Genomic DNA, 25,880 nt, shown 5'->3' with positions numbered 1-25,880 from the left:
CATACACACATGAACCGCTGCCTCCAAAAGTTAAAATACTTCTTTTTTTCCTCACACTTTAAGCTCTGCTTCCACAAGTACAAGCAAGCAACCGGTAGCCGTGCACACCTGGCTCCACATGTGGCCTGGTTCTCTGCATGAAGCAGATCTGCCACTAAAACAATGTCATTTTAACCATTGCGACAAATACGTTGTATAATTATGTCTATAATCTTGATGTTTGGAGTATTTTGGTCGCAACACATCATAAATCATTTTGAGCACAATAATAAATCAGGAAAATCTCTCACAAACCAACTTCAACGTAACAAAGAAAAAACATGAATTACATCTGTCCAAGATTCAAATGGCAAATTTACTCAGTCACCACCGCATATTAATGATATAGTTTACAACTACTACAGTAGCTTATATTCATCCCATAATAAGTCGAGTACAAACGACATTGAAACGTTTTTCAATAACCTAAACATCCCTCAATTAACTTCAGGAAGTAAAGAGTTTTTAGAGTTACATAAGGCCTTAAACGATATGCCAACATGAGAGCTTCAGGCAATGATGGGTTTTCCACGGAGTTGTATAAATATTTCTGGTGTATACTAGTACCACTATTTTCCAGAATGGCGCTAGAGATAAAAGAATTATTATTCAGAAGCCACATGAATACAGCCGCAATAAAACTACTACTGAAACCAGGGAAAGACAGCTAATTACCGACCGCTGTCGCTCATTAATACGGACATCAAAATCATATCTAAGGCTTTAGCCGACAGACTGGAAAAAATTCTTCCGTCGTGAATACATTCTGACCAAACAGGTTTCATGAAAGGACGGAGCTCCACCAAGAATCTCAGGCGACTTATAAACGTAATAAGTATGCCTCACCGTAATAATCTAAAAACTACTGTCTTGTCACCAGGTGCAGCTTTTGACAAAGTTAACTCGTCTTTTCTTTTTGATGTCCTTCAGAACTTTGTCTTTGGTGACTCATATATTCACCGGATCGCAGCGTTATACAACTCACCCAAAGCAACTGTCGCCACAAACGGGGTCACTTCACAAAGAGGAACGAGACAAGGATGTTCTCTTTCGTCCCTGCTGTTCGCGCTATTTATCGAACCACTGACAATAGCAATATATTAAAGGTCTCTGTACTCCTACGTCAGATCACAAAATCAATCTTTACGCAGATGACATCTTTCTTTATTTACAAGAACCCAAGGCATCACTTCAAACAGTTTTTAACCTCATTAAGACATTTTCGCAATTATCAGAATATGCTATCGATTGGTCAAAATCAATAATACTCCCTATAACGACGAACTCATGGAATCCTTCGGACCGAAATCCAAACTTTCTTACTCCGACTGGGAATATCAAATATCTAGGCATGAATATTTCAGCAAAACATATAGAGTTAAATAATTAAAATCACGTACCTCTACTGGAAAAAAATTGGGATGATTTAAAACGTTGGAACAGCCTACCTATCTGACTTTTAGGGCGTACAGCTACAGTAAAAATGAAAACGTTACCACAAATGAACGATTTATTTTCAATGATCCCATTCAAACCCACATTAAAATGGTTCCAAATGCAAGACATCTTTTTAACCTAAAAATATGAAAAATAGAATCAGCCAAGCTACCCTTCAGTAAGGTGAAGCAGAAGGGGGACTTGACGCACCCAATTTCAAACACTATTACTTAGCTAGCCAAATACAGTACCTCATACCTACCACCCATTTATTGATATTATTTATCAGCAAGTCTCAAACGCCACAATTGTTTTAAGAATCCGATTATTGCTGCCACTTTATCACCTTGGTGGAAAAGTCGAGAAACCACGCAATCTCAGTTAGCACCATATCATTCCTCCCTAATCTGGCACGATCCCGATTAACAGAATACTTTTAATTTACAGCTAATCCAGTTCAAAGTACTCCATAGATCATGCTTTACGCAATATAACATGCATAAAATGCGCTATTCAAATTCAGACATATGCACTCATTGTACTGAAAATGCTCCAGACACTTATTTGCATGCTCTTTGGCATTGTGCACCCGTACGGCACTTCTGGTCACAAGTTACACAGAAACTTTCCTCAGTTTTGAACTGCAGCATTCCAATTTCTCCTAAACTTTGTCTTCTGGGTGATTTAAAAGGGATACATCTTCCAAATAAACATGCTCAACCAATACTTGTAATTCTAGCTATCGCTAAAAAAACAATACTGTTAAACTGGAAGACTTAACAAGCTATCAATATTAACCAATGGCAAAATCTTGTCATAGAGTATATAACACTAGAAAATAACTCTGACAAACGTAATAAGGAAATTGATAACTTTAAGAAAAGTGTGTCACCTTTCATTAAAATGGTGAACCTTGAAGCTTAATTCTGTTTGCCTGGGAAGGGATGTCATACAGAAATGTAATGTAAAATGCAATGTAATGTGACCAAATCATCTCTTGTCATTGTCGACCCCTGCGCACGTCATAGGGTCATTTGCATGCATTTTAACCCGTATCCTTCTGGATTTGCGAAGTCGGCCTCTGGGGATTCTGGGCCTGTCTTCCCCTCCCCTTCTTGGCTACGGTTGTGTCCGTGTTGCCCTCCTGGGTGATGCTGATCCCGGGGCTGCTCTCCATCCTTGTGTGCCGGGGTGGTGTGCCCCACTCCACTTCTGGTCACTGGGCTACGGTTGTTGTTGTTTTTTTCTGGGGGGGGGGGGGGGGGCGTCTTTTCTCTGTGGCCGGACCCGCAAGAGTCTAGCCTCTTACTTCACACACTCTGCACATTTTTAGTACTCACACTGTACCTATAAGAGGATGTGCACATTTGTGCAATCACATTATTTCACTTGTTGATTTTTACTTCCCATCTCGAAAATATTTCATTTTTCTATTCAACTGTGTTGTGTTAATGGTGGAAAATGTTTCTAAATGATTTTGTAGATCACAAAAACCTGGCATTTGACCAGGGGTGTGTAGATTTTCTATATCGACTGTATGTTTAGTAATTTAGAGTCTTCATTGAATATGACATGAGAAAACTGACAAAATCACAGAGACAGAAACTGAGATTCAAACTCAGATCCGAGAACACACAAGAAAGCAAACCTCACAAATTTTACAATTCCATCATCGACTGCCATTTATTAGTATCAAACCACTGCTACAAAATTACATCGAACATGATGAAAATGGACTTGCATACGTGCTATACTGTACACAATGTAAGCTTTAAATCAATTAATGTACATGGATTTTCTTGTATTGGGACAAATATCAATATATATTTATATATTTAAATATATTTATATAGGTATAGGTATATCAATGCCACTTATGTGTATCATTCCAGTGATTTAGAGCCTATAAATGTACAACCGGCACCTAAAGGACCTTCAAACACGTTGGAGTAAACATTTCCATTCTCCTCACAACATTTCTAAAGTAATACCATCATATTTTCAACATTAAATAATAAAAATGTGAGTTGATCATATGGTGCCCACGGAATAAGAACGTCCAGCCACATTTTTTGAACAAACACCATTAAATGTGTACTTGTTTGTGTGTATGTGTGTGTGTGTGTGTGTGTGTTTAACAAAAAAAAACCTCAGAAATACATACAGTATGTTGTATTTGTATGAGGGAGCAGGAGTGGAGGATCTTTTTCCTTTCAGGCCTTCCGAGGGCCATCGTAAATGTATGAAAAAATATGACGCAAAGTTTTGTGTTATATTTTTGGGGGCTTTTTATAACAGTTCCTGTGACGTTTTATTTGTTTTCAGAATTGCACAGCAGGCCGGATGAAAAGGTCCTCCACCCCTGCTTTCCACCGAGAACAAAATGTTGCTGCAAAGTGATGTGTGGTGCATTTGTGAGCATTGAAAACAAACCTAATAGTGCACACAGCAGCAATACATTGACTGTTCCTCATTTTCTTTTAAAGTTCCATGAACAGCCGGTGACTTATTTTTCACGTCTCAGTTGACGAATGCTTTTCAAACGTCCACTCCAACAATGGCAGCTGCCACACTAGCATACACCAATTTAAAAATAAATAAATAAAATGATATATATATTTCACCCACTTCTTTTGCTTGGAGGTGGAGAAACTACATTTTGTCTTCCCCATGTGTTTGACAGAAGGACTTATTGCAATCTGCCACGTGACAAACATGTGCACCAAGTGAGTGTGTTTGTGTTGTTCTTTCGATGTTCACAACTCAGTATGCTGCTCAGTGAGGTGCAATGTGACTGCTGCAGAGGCAGGCGGCAGAATGCAACAATATCTCCCCAAATTAAAGGCATGGGGGAGGGTCTATTAACAACACAGCCAACCCCACTCCAATAACAATAATAACAAAATAAAACAAATCAAATCAATAATAACAAATAATGGATACGAAAAACCACGCAGTCCTAATTTACTTGCTGGACAACGCAATTTTAAATCCACCTGAAGTGCACAGTAGGAGCATCAAATCACTTTGCTATTTTAAAGCTACGAAGAAGCATTAGGGCCACACTAAAAAAATAAATAAAATTGTCTGAGAAAAAAATGAACGATGTTACCAGACAAAAAAAAAGTGGTAATATTTCCACAAAAGAACAATATTTCTCCCGAGAAAGAAGTCATAATCCTAAAATATTATCACATGATGGTAGTATAATACAGTCACAATATTACGACCATAAACACCTACTTGCATTAGGATGAAGTCAAGTTACATGTTTCACAATCAATTCTCTCTAAGAATTTATTCTTGTAACATTTCAAGCGCTGGCCTCTGACTAATACTCTGATTTGAATATCTTACTACAACTTTGTTTTTCCCCCTCTAAATATTATAACTTTATTCAACGTCCGCTGTTCTCAGTAATGGTTTAAAATTCTTATTATTTTGTTGTGTGTGTGTGACCCTAATACTCTTTTTGTAAACAGCAACGCATCACCTGGTGTGGAATCTCCGATCGGTTCGTCAAGTGCCATCTCACCTCCCCACATTGTAATGTACGCGCTACTGTCGAGGAAGTCTGACGGGTGGAGTTGTTGTTGCTGTGTGTTGAAACCTACTGTCTCCAAGAAGCATTGTTTATTTTATAATACACTATTTGCAGCTGCACGGAAGGGAACTGTCAGGTACGGTGTGTCAATCACCTTAAACAGAAAGAAACGAAATGCATTTGTGGAGTACAAGTCTACTGTAAAAAGGAGTTGAACCCTGCATAACTAATATTGAGGGCAAACACATGCGGTGCTTGGTATTTGGAGGCATATCAGCTTGATGAAAATGCAATCCAATTTAGTAAAATTGCAATTTTATTTCTTCTTGCGCTCCCTTAAGTGCGCAAAGGTCACTGCGAAGCACATTTGTGGCTCTAATTAAAGGGGAACATAATTATGATGCTATCGCACAAACGTGTAAATTGATAAAAATTGAAAAGAGGTCAAATTATTTATGGAAATAATTCCATCCATTATCAGTGAAAGTAAACGACGGTGACCGCAAGACTGCACATAATATAACTGTAGCTCGTTTTCTTCACACCGTTCAGCTCGGTCCGCTATTTTTTGGGCGTTTCTGTTGTCAAAAATTAAGAACTGTAGCGACCCACTTTTAAGCACAGCATAGCGCCGTTCAGTAGTGGAGGGCGGAGCTAGGAACACTGCTGTCCAATGATTGGTCCACAGAGAGGTGTCACTTCCTTGTTACAAGGAAGGTAATAAAAACCTGCATTGAAAAAAAAACAACTTATTATGACATTGAGGCGCTTGTTTAAGAATTTTGAAGGATCATGCCAGCACTATTTTTTTTGGACATTTTTTTTATGTAATGCTAGTACCGTGTTAAGAATATTGCTACCCAGGTTGTAGCGCTACATCATCTGTACGTAGCTTAACTTCCCATAGCTGACGTCACGTTGGGCTTCTTTAGATCCCATCCAAGTAGTGCACTCCATTTTGTCTCAGATTCCACCCAAATGATCAAATTCTTGAGAATAATTCATGAATTATTATGCCCATCGCTAGCGTTTACACACGTCACAGAGGAATCACAAGCCCGATCAAGAGTTCCCAAACTAAAACACACTGCTTGGTGTAAATGTGGATTAATGAAAGGTCTACTTCCGTCCTAGTGGTGTTTGACAAAATACTTGAAGGCACATTCAGTACAGTACTTCTGGTTTGTATACATTTGAACGCATCGGTTGGATCCCGATACAGTGTATGGAGATGGCTCATTTCAAACTTCAAGCGTGGGCCTCCTCTACATGCAAGAATTTATTTCAATGAGATTTCTGATGTTAGCAGGGAGGTGAGGCAGTGCACTTTCCGGTTGTAAACCAACATTTTAATTTGGACTGGAGACCATCATGAAACAGCCCGATGGAGCACACCGCGAGTTCAACATCATGTGATTGTAGTTTGTGCAAACGAAATACAATCTGAGTCCCTCCTCAATGCATTCCGGGATGAAATAAACCGTGACTTATGTTTGTAAATATGCCAGAAGATTTAGCGACTAACAGCGCAGTCAATAATGACGGCGGGCGCAAAAGCAGGATAATCCTATATGCTGTGTGCACTGTGGCATCTGGCCATCTGGGCTCAGCCGAGTATTTGCACAAAGTGTTCGAGGGCACAGAGGAGGGCCGACAAATATGCATGATATGCCACGATAAACATGACTCAGCAGCTACACTGGGACTAACCCCTATGAGCGTTTATGAACTCACATATAGGTTTAAGGATCGGAACATGACGTTTTTTTTTGTTTGTTATTGCAAATAAGATTGAATTAATAAAAGGGAATACCATTTATACCATTTCTCCCCGCAAATATTCAACATCCAGTACATTTGATGTGGAATACAGTGGTGCCTTGAGAACTAATACAGTCTGTGACCACACGTAAAACAAAACAATCATATCTCAACTCCATCCATCCATCCATCCATTTACTGAGCCGCTTCTCCTCACTAGGGTCGCGGGCGTGCTGGAGCCTATCCCAGCTGTCATCGGGCAGGAGGTTGCCAGCCAATCGCAGGTATCTCAACTCATCTTTCCTCATTGAAATGAATGCCAAGACCATTAATACGTTCCAGCCTCCCCCCCCAAAAAACAACAAATGAGCACTCACAAATGGCACTCTATAACATTGTATTTTATATGAACGGTAATAACAGAATCAAATAGAATTTAAAGAATTAAACAGTTTGTACGTCATGATCAATTCCTGCGGCTCCTGGTGTACATGACTTGACCACTGGGTGGCAACACAATACAGTGATGCCGACAAATCTAGAAGAGTTTCACTCAACTGCTGTAGGTGACTCAGTAATCTGCAAGAATATTAGTTTTCACAGAGGATAAAAAATTAAAATATAATATAAAAAAAATATAAAAATATATGCTTGTGAGTATTGGCATATTATCAGTCTACATGTGTTGCAGCACCATTTGAGTTCAAATATCCATTGCTTAAAGCGTTATAGCAGGCATGTGCACAGACATTTATGGAGGCAGGTGATCAAGCCCCCCCCCCCCAAACAAAGGCCACCCTTTCCCAAAATTATACACACAATAATAATAATAAAATAAGAAGAGTACATATAGTTAAATTAGGTATTCATGTCTGTATATCAATAAACCTATTTACAAAGGAGGTGAAGGGAAGCTACAATGAATATAAAAATCTATACATGCCTATTCGTATAACGGGGGCTCAGCGAGAGGCGCAATTCTCACAAGAACTCAAATATAAACCCATCAACACTTTTGGGGGGAGTTGATGACAGAGAGTTTTGTGTGTGTGTGTGTTTTGTTTTTTTTTTTTTAATATTGATGAGTAAAGAAAACAAAATGGTCTCAAGGGCACTTTGCTGGAACACCACGAGAGGTCTATGTGTGCACGTGTGTGAGCATTAAGCTAGCGGACTTAAAGGTAAAATGATGTTGTTTTTTAAAAATATACATGGATTGTCTGTTTTACTTGAATTAGGAGTGGTATTAAAGAGCTTGAATCCTCTTTTTTTTTTTGTGACAAATTGTTCTATGCTAAACTGCTGGTTGTTGTTAAGTGAGCTGAGTTGAGATCACTCGTCTTTCAAATTTCTGTCCACAAGTCAAAGCAAACAATTAGCCAAATAACGGCGAGTAGCTCGGAAAACTTGTAAGTTGGATCACTCGTATATCAAGGCACCACTGTACTAGCAGGTGATTACTGCTAGCAAAATTTCCGGCTTTCATCAAATGCGTCACAAAAATTTGCAGGGTAACGATAGGCGACTGTGATATAAAATAAAATGAACAAATCAACAATAAATGGCGGATATTTCATGTCAACATGCATCACAAGCACACTCTGGACGTCAAAGAGTCAAGTGTGTGAAAACTAGGACTACACGCACAGGCTCTAAAGATACGAATGTACCTATATTTTCTCCACATATACACACCCATTGAGTCTGTTCTACAATACTGTAATATCGGTGCACGCCCTCTCCCCGCTTCAAAAAGGAGCTCAGTTGATTGCACACATTTGTTCTTTTACCCGACAAATAAACACACCTCAATCAATGCAACACTGTGCCCATTCAAATCAAATGAGCGTCACATAACCAACCGGTTGTTTCAAATGTACTTTTATACACTGTTTTTACGTATAAAGGAAGTGAATAAATACGTTCCTCACTTATTGTTCATTGTAGCTTAACATTTAAACAAGACCATATGGTGCAGGTTTTTCATTTTTTTTTTAAATGTTTAGAATTTGTTAAACAAGCTAACAAGAAAAAGAAATCACCACAGAACCAAACGTAGAAGCAATAACAGTGTTTGTGCTTTAAAGTCTTTTAACTGCCATGGCTATTTCGCTAGAAGATTTGCAGTTTCAAGTTCATGTGAGGATACTGGGAGTTTAACACAACGACAACTCAATAAATTGTCCTCGCTTGTCTAATTTCGACTATTTGTTCGGATGGAACATTCAGTAATATAGTCTCTTAAACAAACATTTAGTGGCTCGTCCAAATGTCCTTCAGTGAGTATGTTGCTATTAAGGCATTACAGTATCTTCTTACACTGTAGATTGATAGATACTGGAGGATGATTATGCCATAGACAGAAAGTCAGAAGTTACCAGGTTCAGTTTACAAAATGAAACAAAATAGAACACTCGATTTAGTTTGACTTCATGGACATTCACTTACTCTATGGATGAGTCAAGCTTGAGTTGCTATGCAGTTTTTAGCTGTAATCATCGTACATATTTGGGTTGAAATGTGAGCGGGTTTTTATTGATACGTTTCTAGAAATCACTTGTTAATTCGTGTAACCATTTTCTGCAAAATTTGTTTATTTCCGGATAATGTGCGGCAATAACAGTGTTGTTTCGGTACAAATGCTGCATTACAGGGAAATGCGAAAATTGGTAATCAAAGTTGGTTCCAACTAGGGAAGTCAGGGCAAAGCTATGTTTTATTACTGCATGAGATGCAGTAGCTTGATGTCACACAACTATGGCGGTCCCCAATAACACGCTACACAAACTATTGGCTATACTAGAAATTGCTATTTCATACAACTGGTGTTGCCTGGAACTGTGTGTGTGTGTGTGTGTGTGTGTGTGTGTATATATATATATATATATATATATATATATATATATATATTTTTTTTTGTTCGCATTCAGCTAAAACGTTTGGGGGTCGTAATTCATGTATTCTAAGTAGCATCTCTCGACCTGCCAGTCTTGAATGCAGCAGGTAGCGTAACATAACCATCTTTTGAGAACTCCTTTAGGAACTCTTTTGTACAAGAAAAGGGAATGAAGCACTCCCACCTTGCCCAAAATACAAACAACGAATCACGAAATCATTAAGATGCAGGCAAAGCACGCGAGGTTGGTATTTTCCTCTTGACTGAAACAGACCTTTACGAAATGTGACAAGTTTGTGACAAATCTGCGAGGAGAAGCAAGGCGACTGTTCCTTTCGTCATCTGTACATAGTCATTTGATTGAAGTACCCCCCCCCCAAAAAAACAAACAAAAAACTAAACTTGTTAAGATACAGATATGTTACAGGTAACTTTTCTACTTTGACTACCTGATTCAAGCTGTTAAACAGGCACGCTAACTAAAAGCAAACAAAATGACTACTGCTTTTGTTGTTGTTGTTTTTTTATAGTAAAATGAGTATTTTCTTCCATTCAGCCACCCACAATACATTCAAATGATCATTGTTATGGTAATCACGTGTACTGAGAGAATTGGCACAGTTGTTTCTTTATCGTCGTGAGAGAGATAAACAGATGCAAATGTCAAGTGAGTGAAGTTGAGCGTTTGATACGATTGGACGCCAAGGAGGGAGAGGGGCGGATTCATCCATCAATCAGAAAATGAAAATGCAAAGAAAGAAAACAACAAATAGTATTTACACTATGACAAAAAAAAAAGAAAAATAATTATTATTTTCCCCTCTTTGCCTTGCAACAAACTGCACCCGTTTGGAATCCAGTCATGGGCGATGTCACCGAAGACTTGTAAATGCTCTCGACAGTCACTTTGCTCGCTGCTCTGCCGCTAGTACGCGGCCATCAAGGTGGTCAGAGCCAGGACCAGGTACCGGCAGGCCAGCGGGACGTGCGCGCTTCCTGTGCTCCCATAGGGCGCAGTGTTGGGTGCTGTGGGCGGCAAACAAGAAAAGATGAGTTGCAGTGGTGCATTCACTGGGGAACAAACTCAATACTGACACATAAACAAGATATTTGCGAATGACTTTGGGGTTTGATGCAAGTCTTTTTGGTTGAGTCAAATAATTGACAAACTTTCAAATAATGTATACAGTTAGTTTCTTTGAAAGAACCCGTTGAAAAATACCAAATGTTGACTAAAAGTGCTTTCGGCAGATAAGTCACAACAGAACAAAGAAAATGCATTTAAAAAAAAACGTGGCATTCAAAGCCCATTTTGAGGAGTATTTTCGAATCGGTACACATTTGGACTTTAAACACTTCTTCATATCAAAGCAGAGTATCTGATTAATTAAACAAAGACGTGCACAAGGATCCAAACTATCTCCTTTTTTGGGGGAGGCATACACTTTGTTTTATCTTCAAAGTCGTGTTGTACAAGAATTAAAATTTAAAATATGAATCACTCTTCTCAAATAAAGCAACATTCTCAAGTTGCACAAAACTTTATCGAAGGATGAAATTATGTTGGATAAATATGACTTAGGCATTTGGCAGAGAAATATGCACTTGCACTTGAAATAAAATGAGTTTCTTCGGTGGTCAATATGATTAAAAAAAAACATTAACATCAAATATAGGTCGATGCAAAATTTCCGCCTCAAAGCTCCGGAGAGATTTAAAAAACAAAAAAACAAAAATTCCACCCGGAACAATGTTTATGCCACGAGAGCCCATGTTTTACACGAACATTTATTGCAAATGAGTGCAGTGTTGGGTCACTGTTAAACTCGCCCAAAAACGACAGACGAGCATCTGTACGTGACACACTGTGAGATGTGTTTTGTACATATAGCATGATGTATGAGTGAGCTGAATGGTAGTTAGCGTTTTTATTTATTTATTTTTACCTAAAATGGTCATCGCTAGCACACTCATGCTACTGGCGATTGCTAACTGTTTAGCATTAAGCATTTTGTCGTTTCATATTCTGTACACTGAATTTATATACCATACGCACAGTACCAACATATGCATTTTAAGGATAGAAGTCAATTAGCATTTTTTTGGGGTGATTATTATTCGATTATTCGATCTATAATTAATAGGATAGTCGATTCTAAAAAGATTTGATAGTGACAGCCCTATTAAGGAACCATTTTCACCTCCACCAAACACGATTTCTAAGAAATGTCAAGGAAGAGTGACACTTATTAATTCCCAGTAAAAATACTGACAAAATGTGGACATAAGAATTCATTCATTCTATTTGTTGTTACAGTCCGAGTGGTGTCTTGAGATCCAGCAGACGCAACTGCCGCTACGTGGCTGGAGTGGAAAAGAATGGCCTGACACAGAAGACGCATTTACTGTAGGTTAGTTTAACTTTAGCAGAGGTCTGTGCTCCACTGAATGCTACCTAATGGTTCATGTTTTATTTCTGGCATGCGTAAAATCATAATCGAAATGTGTTGTTATGAACAAGTGTTAAACATCCAATATCTGAGTATGCTTAATAGGAAGGAAATGACAAATCCAGTTTGTCAATTTTAAAAAGCAATTTTAAAACCTGACAAATCTCATCTGTTATAACATCATGTTTTGACTTGAACATTATCAATTGAGACCAGTTTTGTAAGACTTCACAGTAACATTAAAGCTACCACTGATGTGAGCGCAAACACAATATATCTTCCCTGCTCCAAATATATTTATTTTTTAATTGTTTTTTTCCTTTTCGTTGGACTTTTTATGACACTTTTCTTCCGAAAGGACATTGGTGATCAGTAAACTAGAGTATCCGCGCTGAAGTAAGTCACACACATTCGCCTGTTGCCATGCAGATGACGGAGCATGTGTTTATTCTATGTTTAGCTCTGTTACTGGTTTAACTTTGCCAAGTTTCTCCTCGCCTTCAATTACGTTTAGCTTGATAGAACCCTCGATCAGTATTGAACAGCAGAAGGTGCACTTGAGTGAAGATGTTGACTGCTACGTTAGTTTCTAAAACAAGCCACTAACTAGCTGTTCACTCCCTCCGATCCTCCTCTCTTCACCTTACTCTTCCCCCTGTTGGCATCGACGCCACTGAACGCTCTGCTCCCCAACTCTGGAACTCCCTGCCATCTGCCATTCGTAACATTGACTCTTTTCCTCTCTTCAAATTCAGACTCAAAACTCAAACTGTCAAGACACCTTTCCTAAAGTTGCAGTTCCACTGCCATGTAGATTGCATGTTAATTGTTGTATGTGTGCGTGTGTGTACGTATGTATGTGTCTTCACGCAATTTTACATTTGATTCATTTTCTCTATGTGATTTTAATCATTATTTTATTGTTCAGTGTCCTTGGGTTTTTTGAAAGGCGCTTGAAAGAAAATGTATTATTATTATTATTACTAGCAAACCGATGACTGGGTAGCTGCCATATGGATGTCACAGGGGATCAAAAGATAGTGTTTTCTGTAGGCGTTAACGTTGAACATTTATGACATTACATTAGCAGCTAATCTAAATACCTGTATATACTTGTAATTTTAAGGGGGGAAAAACATGTGAGGTGCATCAGCAAAGCTGTTTCTTTTTCCCTCCTAATTTGTCAAAGTCAAAGAGTGTTAAACATCCATCCATCCATCCATCCATTAACTGAGCCGCTTATCCTCACAAGGGTCGCGTGCCTGCTGGAGCCTATCCCAGCTGTCATCGGGCAGGAGGCGGGGTACACCCTGAACTGGTTGCCAGCCAATCGCAGGGCACATACAAACAAACAGCCATTCGCACTCACATTCACACCTGCGGGCAATTTTAGAGTCTCCAATTAATGCATGTTTTTTGGGGATGTGGGAGGAAACCGGGGAGAACATGCAAACTCCACACAGGCGGGGTCGGGGATTGAACCCCGCTCCTCAGAACTGTGAGGCCGACGCTCTAACCAGTCGGGCACCGTGCCGCCGAGTGTTAAACATATTGTAGGGCTTTTAACACATTAATAATAATTTTGCCTATACTGTATTTGTACGGTAACTAATAATGTTGATTGATTATTGTACATTTTATTAACTATTAAAGAAGTGGACTACTGGATAATAGTAGAGCTTCAGGAGTGGGAAGAGATAAGGCTTTGCTTTGTTGTTGGTTTGACCATGAGAAAGCCACAGAAATACTTCTCTCGGGAGCTGTGCCAGTCAGGGCAGCATTTCATTGGAAGGGGCTACTCCGCAATTCTAACTTACTCTTTTACCTTGTAGCTCAATAAAGTGTACAGCCGCACACACTAAGCATGAAGAGAGAGTGCAAACAAGTCGCGTTCCACCAGGGGAAACCATGTGGTGCAACGCCCATATCAGCAGGGTGCCTCTATTTACACGTCAATGTAATTAGTTCACAGTGTAACTCCTCTGATGTGGACCTCACGCTGTACAAACACTCACTAGCCAAATGACAAGCATAAACGTACACACATGCAATTAGTACCCTATACACTTGTCTACATATTGGACTTCAAGAAGCCCGGACTGCATTTTTCACTCTTGTTGTTTTGTATTGACAAAAATATACAGTGAATGTTTTTTTCTTAGCCAACATCGGAGCCTGTTTTTGACAATGGCGGGGGACGGGGGGACGGGACAAAGTGACACCGGTCCGATTATCAACTGAGAGACCTGCTTTTACCTGATATTTTCACACATTACTTGCTGTTACTGAAGTTGTTCAGCTGTTACAGAGCGAACCCTACTTCCACTGACAGGCAGAAGAAGGGGGAACGCATCAGTTTGAGGTGTCCAAACGAGACCACATTTTCATTACGTGTGGCTCTTTGGCTCTTGTTTTTCCTTTTGTCTCGCCCGTTCTATCTTTGTCTCATCTTTCTTTCTTTCTAGCGCGCTCTCCTACTCTCTCTTCTCCAATTGACGGTACAGGATAATGACACAGTTTTCGGCGAGAGCGAGCCGAGAAAATGTTGCCATGGCAACAGCTCCTGTCCTGCTCAGTGTTTGCCGGAGTCTGAGAGCTCTGCATTGTACTCCAGCCATGACCACAGCGACATCATTTGGACTGGTTTCGTTCGCTTCCATTTATTTATGCAGTTATTATCAGCTCTTTGCTTATATTTACATAGTAGCAATAAAGGACACTTGCATAAGGAAGCGTAGAGTCATGTAGAAGGCTTGTCAGAGTTACTTGGTCCCTGCCTGCTCACAGTGTTTGACTTTGGCTTATTATCTTTTTGTGTCACTGTGACAAAGCGAAGACTCCATTGTTTCCACTGTGTGGGTTTTAACTTGCCATTCTAATTAACTCCCAAACCTGGAACTGCCTTGCAACACCATTATTGTGCTTATTAACATGAAAGCGAAAGACACTGAGACGACGTGAGTGGGGGGTGAAAAAAAGAAAAGGGGAAAAAGGATATCAAAAGGAACGAGAGCGGTGAAAGAAGACAGTGATTGAAGCGATGCTTCTTTGGGGCTTCAATTTAATTGCCATGTACATCAGTGCCCGGCTACAATCAAGCCTTAGACTCTGAGACAATATATCATAAAGAAACCGACAAGGTGCATGAGCGGCAGGATGACAAACGAGGCTCCAAGGGAAGACGAGAGCTCTAAAAGGAGCGGGGATGAACGCGATATGCTTCAATTACTGTTTTGCAACACCTCCACAAAGCATGAGACAAAATCATGAAAATACCAAAACCTACTTCCTTTTTGTCATTCTGGACCTGAGCTATCAACTATAAATCATCTCCTGGGAATACGAAGCATCTCTCTCCTTGTCCCTCCTTCCTTATCCTTCCCAAATGTCGGCCAACAGCAGTTTTGTCACCCACATATCATATGTACAACAAATGTTAGGGCCCTGAACCTCACTCACTATTGACACAGACAATGATTCATACTGAAATATGGGACAGTGACACTGTTTTGGGGTTTCTGTGCAGTGCCATCTGTGTGTGTATTGCGCAATGTACTATAATTCCTTGTGTGAGAATCATTCACCAAAGAAAATATGTTTTTGTTAATTCGCCTCCCAATTTATTGCCGTGTAATAACATTGCCATCTCTCAATTGAGTCGAACTCTCTCGAGAACAAAATGCGCAGCTAATTAGGGATGGGTGAGTTATTACTTTTCTCAGGCTAAATACTTTTAAAACCCCAAATAATGTGTTTTTTTCTTTACAATAGGAAGAAAACAATATCATGGACTCATGACATTGCCTCAAAGTACTTCTTAGAGGGTACTTTCCTCGTGTGCATAGTTGCATGAAATCTGATGTTATAGTCCTCAATTGCTTTCATTGCTCTGAGATTGACTGGCGATTCTTTCAGGCATAGCAAAGGGCACTAACATCCTGTGACCCGAAAAGAATAAGCTAATCGAAGAAAATATATGGATAGATGAATGAATTGTAGCTACTGTAGGTCATAGCACCACTCAACATTCCCACGCAATTTCTGGTTCATCAAATAGCAGTCTCTTTGTTCTTTTCACTCATTTCAAACCTTAAAAAAAAATCTAAGGTTTGTTGACAGAGGAATCCTCAATCCTCATTTTTATGTGTACCACACCAATAATTATAAGACGAATCAAGGCAACTCTCTGCTGTGGTTGTATTGGATTGTGTGTGAATGTGAGCACTCGCACACACATTCACACCTAAGGGCAATTTTATTGTTGAGTAATGATTCACCCCTCGACTTGGTCCAATCCCCCAAGCAGGTCGTTAGGAGCGATGCATGGACAGGCAGCCAGCCAGCCAGGCAGGCATCATCCCACTCTCCCAGAGGATGTTGCTCCTGAGGTGGGGTGGGAGCGCTCAGTGTCCTTGACCATCAAGTCAGTGGCCTGTGGCCCTATCCTCACAGCTCCTTCGAGCGAGCCCACATGTGGCACAAGCAGGCCTGTTCCCACTGGCTATTGAGAGAGCTAAATCTCTCCAGATGCAAGTGTCACAGCAGCAAATAGGAGGATCTTAAATGCACTGTGGCAAACAACAACAACAAGAAAAGATAACAGCTTGATTGTTGTTCAATAAACACTCATGACATTTGGTGATGGTACGATCCTCCCTCAAAGCATGCGTCACCATCCATTGTCTTTGTACAAGCACCGTCTAAGGCCCTTTTTCAGAACCATCATTCCAACAACAAACAGCATGATGATTGTCAACCATGAGTGTCATGCTGCATCCTTGTCACTCAATCTGACTCCATGGTAACTGACTCACCGACCCATGAGTGTAATCATTTCTAATCCTGTTCTTTTTCAAGGCGACTCGACTCATTTACTCAGCGATGATCACCACACAAGGCAATTCCTCAGAGCCCTCATTCACATGCACCTTCAAGCTCATTAGCCCCACCAATCATTTGCATTACAGAAAGTAATGAAAAGCTTCCGTTATCAAAATAGCCTTCAGAGATCATTTAACCGCCACGCAGCAACCTCCCTCCCTGTACATTGTGGTACCTGACCCAGAGCATTTATGAACACCCAGCAGAATGCTTTTTGGGTCTGAAGCGCTCATGGCCCCTCTAAGCGGGGACGGGGGGGGGGGGGGCGCGAGGAATGAGGGAGGAAATGAGAAAGCGAGGGGTCACCTGATAGCTGGCTGAGCGAGCGGGGGGGCTCTGATTGAAGGGAGACTTTGGCCTTCAGCTTGACTCAATCAACTACTCAGCTGGGTATGCGGACACATGACATGTTGAGCCGAGGAAGTAATCTCGTTAGGGAAGGTACTTCCGGTGTTCTCCTTACTGATAGTGCTCTTTGTCAGGATTGATCGATCCCTCACTTCACCCTTCTGTCTTAAGCAGGGTCTACTTGTATACCTTACCTTTAACAGACAGCCCACTTGTCAGTGGAGAGAACTGGAATACCCCAGTGGTTTGTTCTCGTGTTTATTGCACCCATCTGTTCAACCTTTGATGTCTGGTATTTGGGAGCCTGCAAATGATGCATGTTACAAGCCCATCTCCTGGGTAAATCTTTGGTTTAAAAAAAGATATTTTATTATTTTCCCACTAACACCTAGAGGGTAAACATTTCAGGAATAAACAGTAAGAGCTGCATTTTTAATCACAGTGTTTCAAAAAGTATAATTACTCAATGACTTTGACTGCTTCCTCTAAATCTGTTTAATGTTTGAGGCTTAATAAAATGCACAGGGAGACAAACAAATAGTGTCAGCATGCAGCAAATTTCCTCAGGCTCCCCCCCCTCCCCCCCTACTCTCTCCAATAATCCCCTCTCATATTTGGGTCTCTCATGCCCACTCTCACCAATAATTCCCCTGACCCCTCTCGTCGTTAATTCTTATCAGGGCTTTATTACTGTGCTGCAGACACAAGGATTTTGCTGAGTCAGCTGCTGTGCCCCCCACTATAATGACATTGACAGTCTGGCCACTTATGAACAACCCATGTTAGTTGCATCCCCATAAGTTGCTCCATCAATACAACCTGATACCATCTGATCGCCTGCCAGGAAGCAACCTTGCCTTCCTGCCCTTCGTTTCATCCATTACTGTCTATAGGTTCCAAAAATAACAATTCTTGCTGTAATGTATGTAGGATTATGATAACACAGCTCGCTATTATCATTTCCCATGATGGAGCTGATAACACGGCACACGTGAACTGGAGGGCTACGTGTGTTTTGGTCCTGATTTATATAAGATAAGTTTATCGCTGCCAACTGCCTGGTTATTGCTCTCTCACCTGAGGCTACTTGAACAGGACTTGATTTCGCTTCACGTCGAGCTTCGGGTGCACGTCCTCACTCTGTGCTGCAGTATGAACTGAAAAAGCTGCTTCTACTGCATGCCAAAGAAAGCATAGTTTTGGTTCATGTTTGCCTACTCTGAGCCATTCATTGATCTCATTCAGATCATCGGTGGTTTACAGAAATTGTTGGACCAAATCAATTGCAAAGTGATTATCATGAGCAGTGGATTATGTCTTGCAGTCACACTACAGGAGGCTTTACGGAGGAGAGTCACAACTCAATAGCGGCGCATGCAATATGTTCAAGCAAATGATTTCTTACTCTCTGCTTTGGATAGGGCACGCCCATAGGCTTTGACAGTGTCACACATGAAGCATTCTTTTATGAAACAAACTGAACCAGAGGCAGTTAACACACTGCAGTCACTACTCCTCACTTGGTTTGCCTGCCTGCCTGCCTGAGGTCCAGATAATACCTTTAGTCTCCTAGAGAGAGCAACATTGATTCAGGAGGTTCAAAACCTGCCTCTCAAGCCATATACAATACCTACTATGTGTGGTATGAGTGTACAAATACCATTATCTGAGCCGCTTATCCCCACAAGGGTCGCGGGAGTGCTGGAGTCTATCCCAGCTATCATTGGGCAGGAGGCGGGGTACACCCTGCACTGGTTGCCAGCCAATCGCAGGGCACACAAAAACAAACAACCATTCGCACTCACATTCACACCTACGGGCAATTTAGAGTATTCAATCAACCTACCACGCATGTTTTTGGGATGTGGGAGAAAACCGGAGTGCCCGGAGAAAACCCATGCAGGCACGGGGAGAACATGCAAACTCCACACAGGCGGTGCCGGGGATTGAAACCCGGTCCTCAGAACTGTGAGGCAGACGGCAGTCGTCCACCGTGACACCTGTACAAATACCTTCCTTTCAAATTAACTTTCACAAGTGGATAAAATCCACCCGGATCTGCCAATATCTCCTGCTGCAATGTCGATAAAGGTATGATGAACTAAGAAGAAATAATATATAGGAGCAAATAAAGACCACTTGAAAGAACGTCTTGACACTTTAGACAATTACTTTGCGGTGAAAGGGTGCAGCTCTTCTGAGCTGAAACTAGATGACTCATTTTGGTGCTTTTAATTCATTCTTTACACGCTCCATCTGTCGGAGGATTTTTCGAAAAGTGGGAATTTGTAAGCGAGCTCATCTGAATGAAGGAAACATGAGCAGGGCTGCAGTTTTTAATACAGTATATTGGCTAAATATGAATTCAAAAGAAAAACAACAATGTATTCATTCTATAAGTTATTATAGGCACGTAACAAGGGCTCAACTTCTTCATTGAATGACACATACTGTCATGCTGCGTTCAGGCCGGATGCGTTTTGGGCGTTTCAAGCAGCATGATTACGTACAAAGTCAATACAGTTCGTGTGAATAGACACGAATCCATGCCGGGTGGTGCGTATGATGCTTTTGACGAGGCGCGAGTTGGGCGGGCACGCTAAAATTCACACATAAAACATTTGGATGGAATTTTATAGGGTATAAGTGTACTACCTGTATAACCAATTATGGTATGCTTCTCACAATGAGTAGTACTGCAGTATTGTATTCTGTACTTTTCCTTTTGGGTTATTATTTTTTCTTTTTGGTCTGGTCTCCAATTTCAATATTTTAGGTTATAATCATTATAACTCGTTTGTGTTTAACTGGTTATCTATTATTGATTCTTGCGTACTTTGTTGTTGCATGTTATTGTAAATGTATTAATTTTATATTGTTGTTTTAACCGAGTGTAGGTGACATTAAGTGACATGGGGCCCGAAATAAAATGCATTATTGATATAATTAAAACATAACCTTTACAAACTGCCTTATATCACAAGATGTTGTTTCCATTTCATACAAGAAAATGTAAACGGAGCTGAGGAATTGAGGAGGAGATTGAGGAGCATCTTCTCCATCTCCTGAAGGAGCGTAGAAACTTTCCTCGACCGCGACCTCACCGCGAGAATAAGCTGTTCATGACAAACATGATTCCTTCCTTAAAAAGATTGCCACTAGAGTGGAAGCAATATGTAAAATTTAAAATTCATAAATTAATGTATGAACAGAGCACATTTACGCAAAATTTTGACTAATTGGTCCAAGAATCTTTTTCAAGAAGGATTAAGGCTTTTATACTTTTTTAAAAAATGATTTTGTTCTCGATGGATCCATCCATCCATCCATTTTCTGAGCCGCTTATCCTCCCTAGGGGCGCGGGCGTGCTGGAGCCTATCCCAGCTATCTTTGGCCAAGAGGCGGGGTACACCCTGCAGTGGTTGCCAATCAATCGCAGGGCACACATAAACAAACAACCATTCACACTCACATTCACACCCAAGGGCAATTTCGAGTCTTCAATTAACATACCATGCATGTTTTTGGGATGTGGTAGGAAGAAAGTGCCCGGAGAAAACCCACGCAGGCACGGGGAGAACATGCAAACTCCACACAGGCGGGGCCGGGATTTGAACCCCGGTCCTCAGAACTGTGAGGCAGACGCTCTAACCAGTCGTACACCGTTCCGCCGTTCTCGATGGATGTTCAGTTAAAACATTTTTAATAGAACAATAGTCCGGTGCAATGACCATTGTGCAAAGGGCGCATTAGAAAATCGAAAAATCCTCTCACGAAGCTTCACTTGGATCCCGGCACGGTTCCCCCTTCGTTGCTTTCGCCTCCATGCGTCATAGACGGCAGCCGCCCCACCGGTGAGTAACTCGGAGAAAGAACTGAGCGGATTTGCGAAAGTTGGTGAAGGAAAGTCCGGGGTAGACTCCATAATGTTTAGCAAGTCTTCCCTTGTGTAAGTGAGTCGCGTAATGTCTCCAAAGATGAACGAAAAACACAAAAACATAGACAATACTAATTCAGTATTTTACTACCGTATACAGTTTCGTTTGGTTACCTGCTAAATCCGGTCCATACATTTTACAGTGTTGCTATTTCAAAAGTGATACTTTATTGCCTCACAATATAATACAATCAATTAAATACAATACATCATGGATAAAATATATAGGCAAACAATGTTCATTATGATATGCATATGAATTGTTGATGTTGTTTATACAAACAGGTGCAATTTTGGTGCTGATAAAGTAATATTGCAGGAATTTTGAAGTATGTGTGGGTTGCTCTTAAGTTGGACAACTGGGATCCAGAGTTGGCACGGGCTCGGAAGACCACATGGGCCCCATTCAGTGCTCCACAGCAGAGAGAAAAATCCCACCGTTCCTTGAACCTCTCAGCAATTTTCTTCCACTCCTCTGTGGTGGGCACAACCATGAAGTCATCCACGAGACAGTCCCAAATCGCTCTTGCCACATCGGGGAATATTGTGGCGCCAGCAACACAGAAAATGTTTGCCTTGGTCCTGAATGATTATCTGCAGCACAAAAAAGTTGTAGTAAAGATACTGTAGTTGTCTAGATACATAAAACATAATAATGATAATCACATACAGTCATGGCTAAAAACACGGGCACTGTATTGTCTATTTTATATATTTATTTATCGAAGAATATAGCCACAATATTCCAGTATTTAGCAAATAGAAATAGTTTTGTAAATCCCAATTGTCTTAAAAGAGGAACAGGTGAGTCTTGTCAGACAGTCAGGATTCAGGGGGGAAAAAAGTGTACTGTCTCGTTATATAGTCAAAATGATGTTGAAATAACTAAATCATGACCGTACATCATAAATATATTGAATATAGTACATCCAATACATAAAACGTGTTGCTAGTGGTTGTACTATTTTATTGATGGGGATATATATAATAAACATCATAAATTCCGGTAGCCTTATGTTAAAGTTGTACACAGTTTATAGATGTGTACGACTGTTGATCAGATAATCTGATCGATCCGACCTCATTATGCCATTCCTTTCATCCATCCATTGCTTTTTACAATTTGGCAGCATGATTATTTCAACATCATTTTTGATACATTTGTTATCACTGTAGTAAATTTGCAATTTAACTCAGTAGGTATAGTGTATATATTAATTTATTGTGACACACAAATCGATAACGACACGAACCTGCCACTCACCGGAGACAAATGAACAGGTGCTCCGCAGCTGAGATGGAACGCCATCCTGGGACCGATTCGAGCCAATATGTCGTCAAACTGGGTACAGGTTAGCCTCATGTAGCACTGGAAGCTGCAGTCATCCAGAAACAGCTCCCGTAGAAGGCGGTGAAATTCACCACGCCGCGTGCACTTCTGGATGGTGTTGTGGACCCAAGCACAACGGCGTTTGGCATTCCGATGACGTTTGGACTTGCACAACCAGTACAGAGCCACAATACAGGTCAAATCGTCGTCTATTGCTGCTCGCGTATGTCAGGAGGAAATGCTATCTTCGCCTCCCGGAGGAGAAACCCCTCCTCTTCCGTGATTACAGCCCGAATGAAGAAAATTCAATGTGTATACTCCCGTGATCAAACTCAAGCGAGGGACACGAGGCGAAGCAAACTTTCGCGTTTGGTGTGAAAGTAAAAAATACTTTTGACCTTGGAAAAAAAAAAAACTACAACATTATGTAATATATACAGACACAACTTCAAAAAGTATGGAAGGAAAACAAACATGTCCATGTCCATTATCATCAAGGTTGTTTTTCTGCTTTGGCTCTTTCATCCATTGCCGGGTTCTTGCTCCTAAGTTTTTGTCTTTTTTGATGAAGCACTGCATGTGAAAGATCCACTAGAAAATCACCATTTTTGTTGGCATTTCTAGCACTCAACCTTTTGGCTGTCCTCTCTGGACATTTCAAAACTGTTAAATAGACCAAAACACAGATTGTGACTTTTGATTTCGTTGGCCTGTGGTTCCAGGATTCTATAGTTTTTTTTCTAATGAGTAATTCATTTCTGCTGTGGGTTTAGTCAATTATGGGTCTAGAATTTTAATGTTGAGCACTCTTAACACATTGTGTAGCGGTAGATACACATCCATCTGCCGAAGAACATCATGGTCATTCATTCATTGCTTCTTTTGCACCTAATGGAAATGGCCCCTTTGCACTACAACTCTACACAATGTCAAATTGTCACTATTATAATTATTTTGTTTCACTGTAGTAACCCAAAAACATAAAAGTAACATTTTAACATTCTTAACCGCCATGCATGTCAAACATCAAGTATAAGTAGAACCGCTGTAGTTGAAATATAGCACAAAATGTTCAGGTCTCGTGCGATGTCATGCATGACAAAAGTTCGAATTTGCCACTTAAAAGACATTTATTTATTATTTAATTCATTCATCCATTTATTTACTTACTTACTGGCCTCAGGGGCATCCTGCTTTAGAGGTTCCACTGTTTTAAACAATAACAAAAAGTGCATGTTTCAAGGTGATTAAACTCAAATGCAAGCAAAAAAATAAATAAAAATAGCAGGTACATTTGAAAGTTAAGTATGATATAAAAGCTCATTCAATCTGCTCTGAGTGCATTTTGTATAATGGCTCAGAAGTGCTGAGCAGTGTGCTCTTTGTGCAATGACAATAAATATTTAAGCACAACAGAAAAGAGCTGATGATCATCTCACACCGAAATGTGTCAAACACTATCTTCTCTACGCGTGCACAAACATCCTTTAATTCAAAGGGGCCTCAGAATTTTCTACGTAAGTTAATCACCTTTACTACACCATTGCAAGCTATGAGCACCTGTAATCAAAAAGCCTAAACCAATACCTCAGGTAAAATAATATTGACTCGGATCACAGAGGGGACGGATTCTGCGTTTACTGAGAAATCAAACTTGTCGATTGGCCCATTGGTTCATTTGAGCTGGGTACTAGTAGCAACACACACACTTCACAGCCAATACATTCCCATTTACATGCCCTGCTATTTGAAGAGTCATTCCAACCGAAAGCACGTTCGGGAAATGTCATTTCAATTTATCGCCTTTATTCCAATACAGATAATTATAGCAGAATGTAAAGGGTAACAGTGCTAGTTTCGTATAATCTGTCGAGAAAGTCATCATCAGAACGCCACAGAAAATTTAGCAAATGATGTTGAATTAGTTAATAATCCACAATCTAATTATTGAGTTTGGATACCAATGTTAATTTATAGAGCAAATTCCATGAAGAGCAACTCAATGTTATTTCAATGGGCACCTTTCGAAAGCACTATTTAGTGATATTTAAAATCCATCCAGATTACTTTCTACGCTAAACAGTAGAAAATAAATACAATTGGATGGGCCCTGAAACACCCCAAAGATAATTGTGTTTACCGACACCATTTGTATGATTTACGACTATATTTCGCTTCAGCTTTAGTTACATGTAAACAGTAATTGGATCATTTTTCTTGTGAAAATTGAACAAGTCAGTCACAATTGCCCTTTGTGCTAGAAGCATATAGGGATAGAATACCCCGATGCAAGGAAAAGCGCAAAGATTTAATTTTTATGGCGAGTGAGAGTACAGAGATATACTGTATATTTTTGAGGGGGTTAAAAATTCCCTTTGTACTTCTTATTAAGACTAAATTAAGGCTTGGTCTGATCTGAAACAAAGAAGTGGGTTGCTCATCATCTCACCCCACATCAATCTGCTAAATGTTGTATATCAGAGCTCAGCCACGATGTCATTGAAAAAGAAAGGCAAGTGAATAATAATAAAGTGTCTTTGATATTTCTCTGTGATATCAAAAAGTCTTCTTGTGGTGAAAGGCACATTCCCTTGTATTCTGCTGTTTTATTTGTATATGCAGATCTGTGGCTGAGGGCCTACTGGGAGCCACCCACCATCAAAAATATTTCACTGTTATATGGGATTAGGTATAAGAAAAATGGCTTCATCTGCCAGTCTGCTTTCAAGTTACAGGCTCTAGGATTCCTCAGTTCCAATTAATCAAAAGTCAAAGGTGGCAGACCTATAAGGGGCTTGTGAGATGCTCAGCCCGTTCATTTGAAACATGTTCCAGCAGATGAGGCAAAATAACAACAAGACAAAAAAAACACAAGGTGCGTTGGCTTTATCACTTCTAAGGCCATCCTCTGTGCAGTTCCTTTTGCTAAAGGCATCTATCTCTCAGCATGCTCATTGACGTTTCTTCATCATTAGTGAGTGCAAAGAGGGAGGATCCTTGTCAAAAGCCCTAAATAACTCATCAGCTGGAAACCCAGGGGAATAGTAAAGAGTTAATCATTTCTATTTGGGGCCTTTGACCTGAAACACTTGCATTTTAATTCCTCCGTTGTGTGAGAAGAACTCGGTTAGAATGAGAAGGCGCTGAGCTGTGCAGGATGCAGGAAAGTGTTTGCGAAAGTGGGTGGGCAAGAAGAAGTGTATCATTGGCAGTCAGCAGCAGTCATCCACAACTAATGTGCACATCCATACGCAAAT

The 25,880-nt window shown here is 40.3% G+C and overlaps 1 protein-coding gene across 1 annotated transcript in view; it reads right to left on the bottom strand.

The window, feature by feature from the left end:
- Window positions 1-3,148: 3,148 nt before the first annotated feature.
- The window catches only part of negr1 (neuronal growth regulator 1), a 215,817-nt gene continuing 193,085 nt past the window's right edge, over window positions 3,149-25,880 (bottom strand). The window contains exon 8 of the mRNA XM_061684176.1: window positions 3,149-10,703. Within this exon, the coding sequence (XP_061540160.1) occupies window positions 10,603-10,703 (101 nt within the window). The 3' untranslated portion in view covers window positions 3,149-10,602. The remainder of the gene's footprint in view (window positions 10,704-25,880) is intronic.

Source organism: Phycodurus eques, chromosome 8, assembly GCF_024500275.1.
Source record: "Phycodurus eques isolate BA_2022a chromosome 8, UOR_Pequ_1.1, whole genome shotgun sequence".
Taxonomy (NCBI): Eukaryota; Metazoa; Chordata; class Actinopteri; order Syngnathiformes; family Syngnathidae; genus Phycodurus; species Phycodurus eques.
This window is presented reverse-complemented; position numbering and strand designations above follow the sequence as displayed.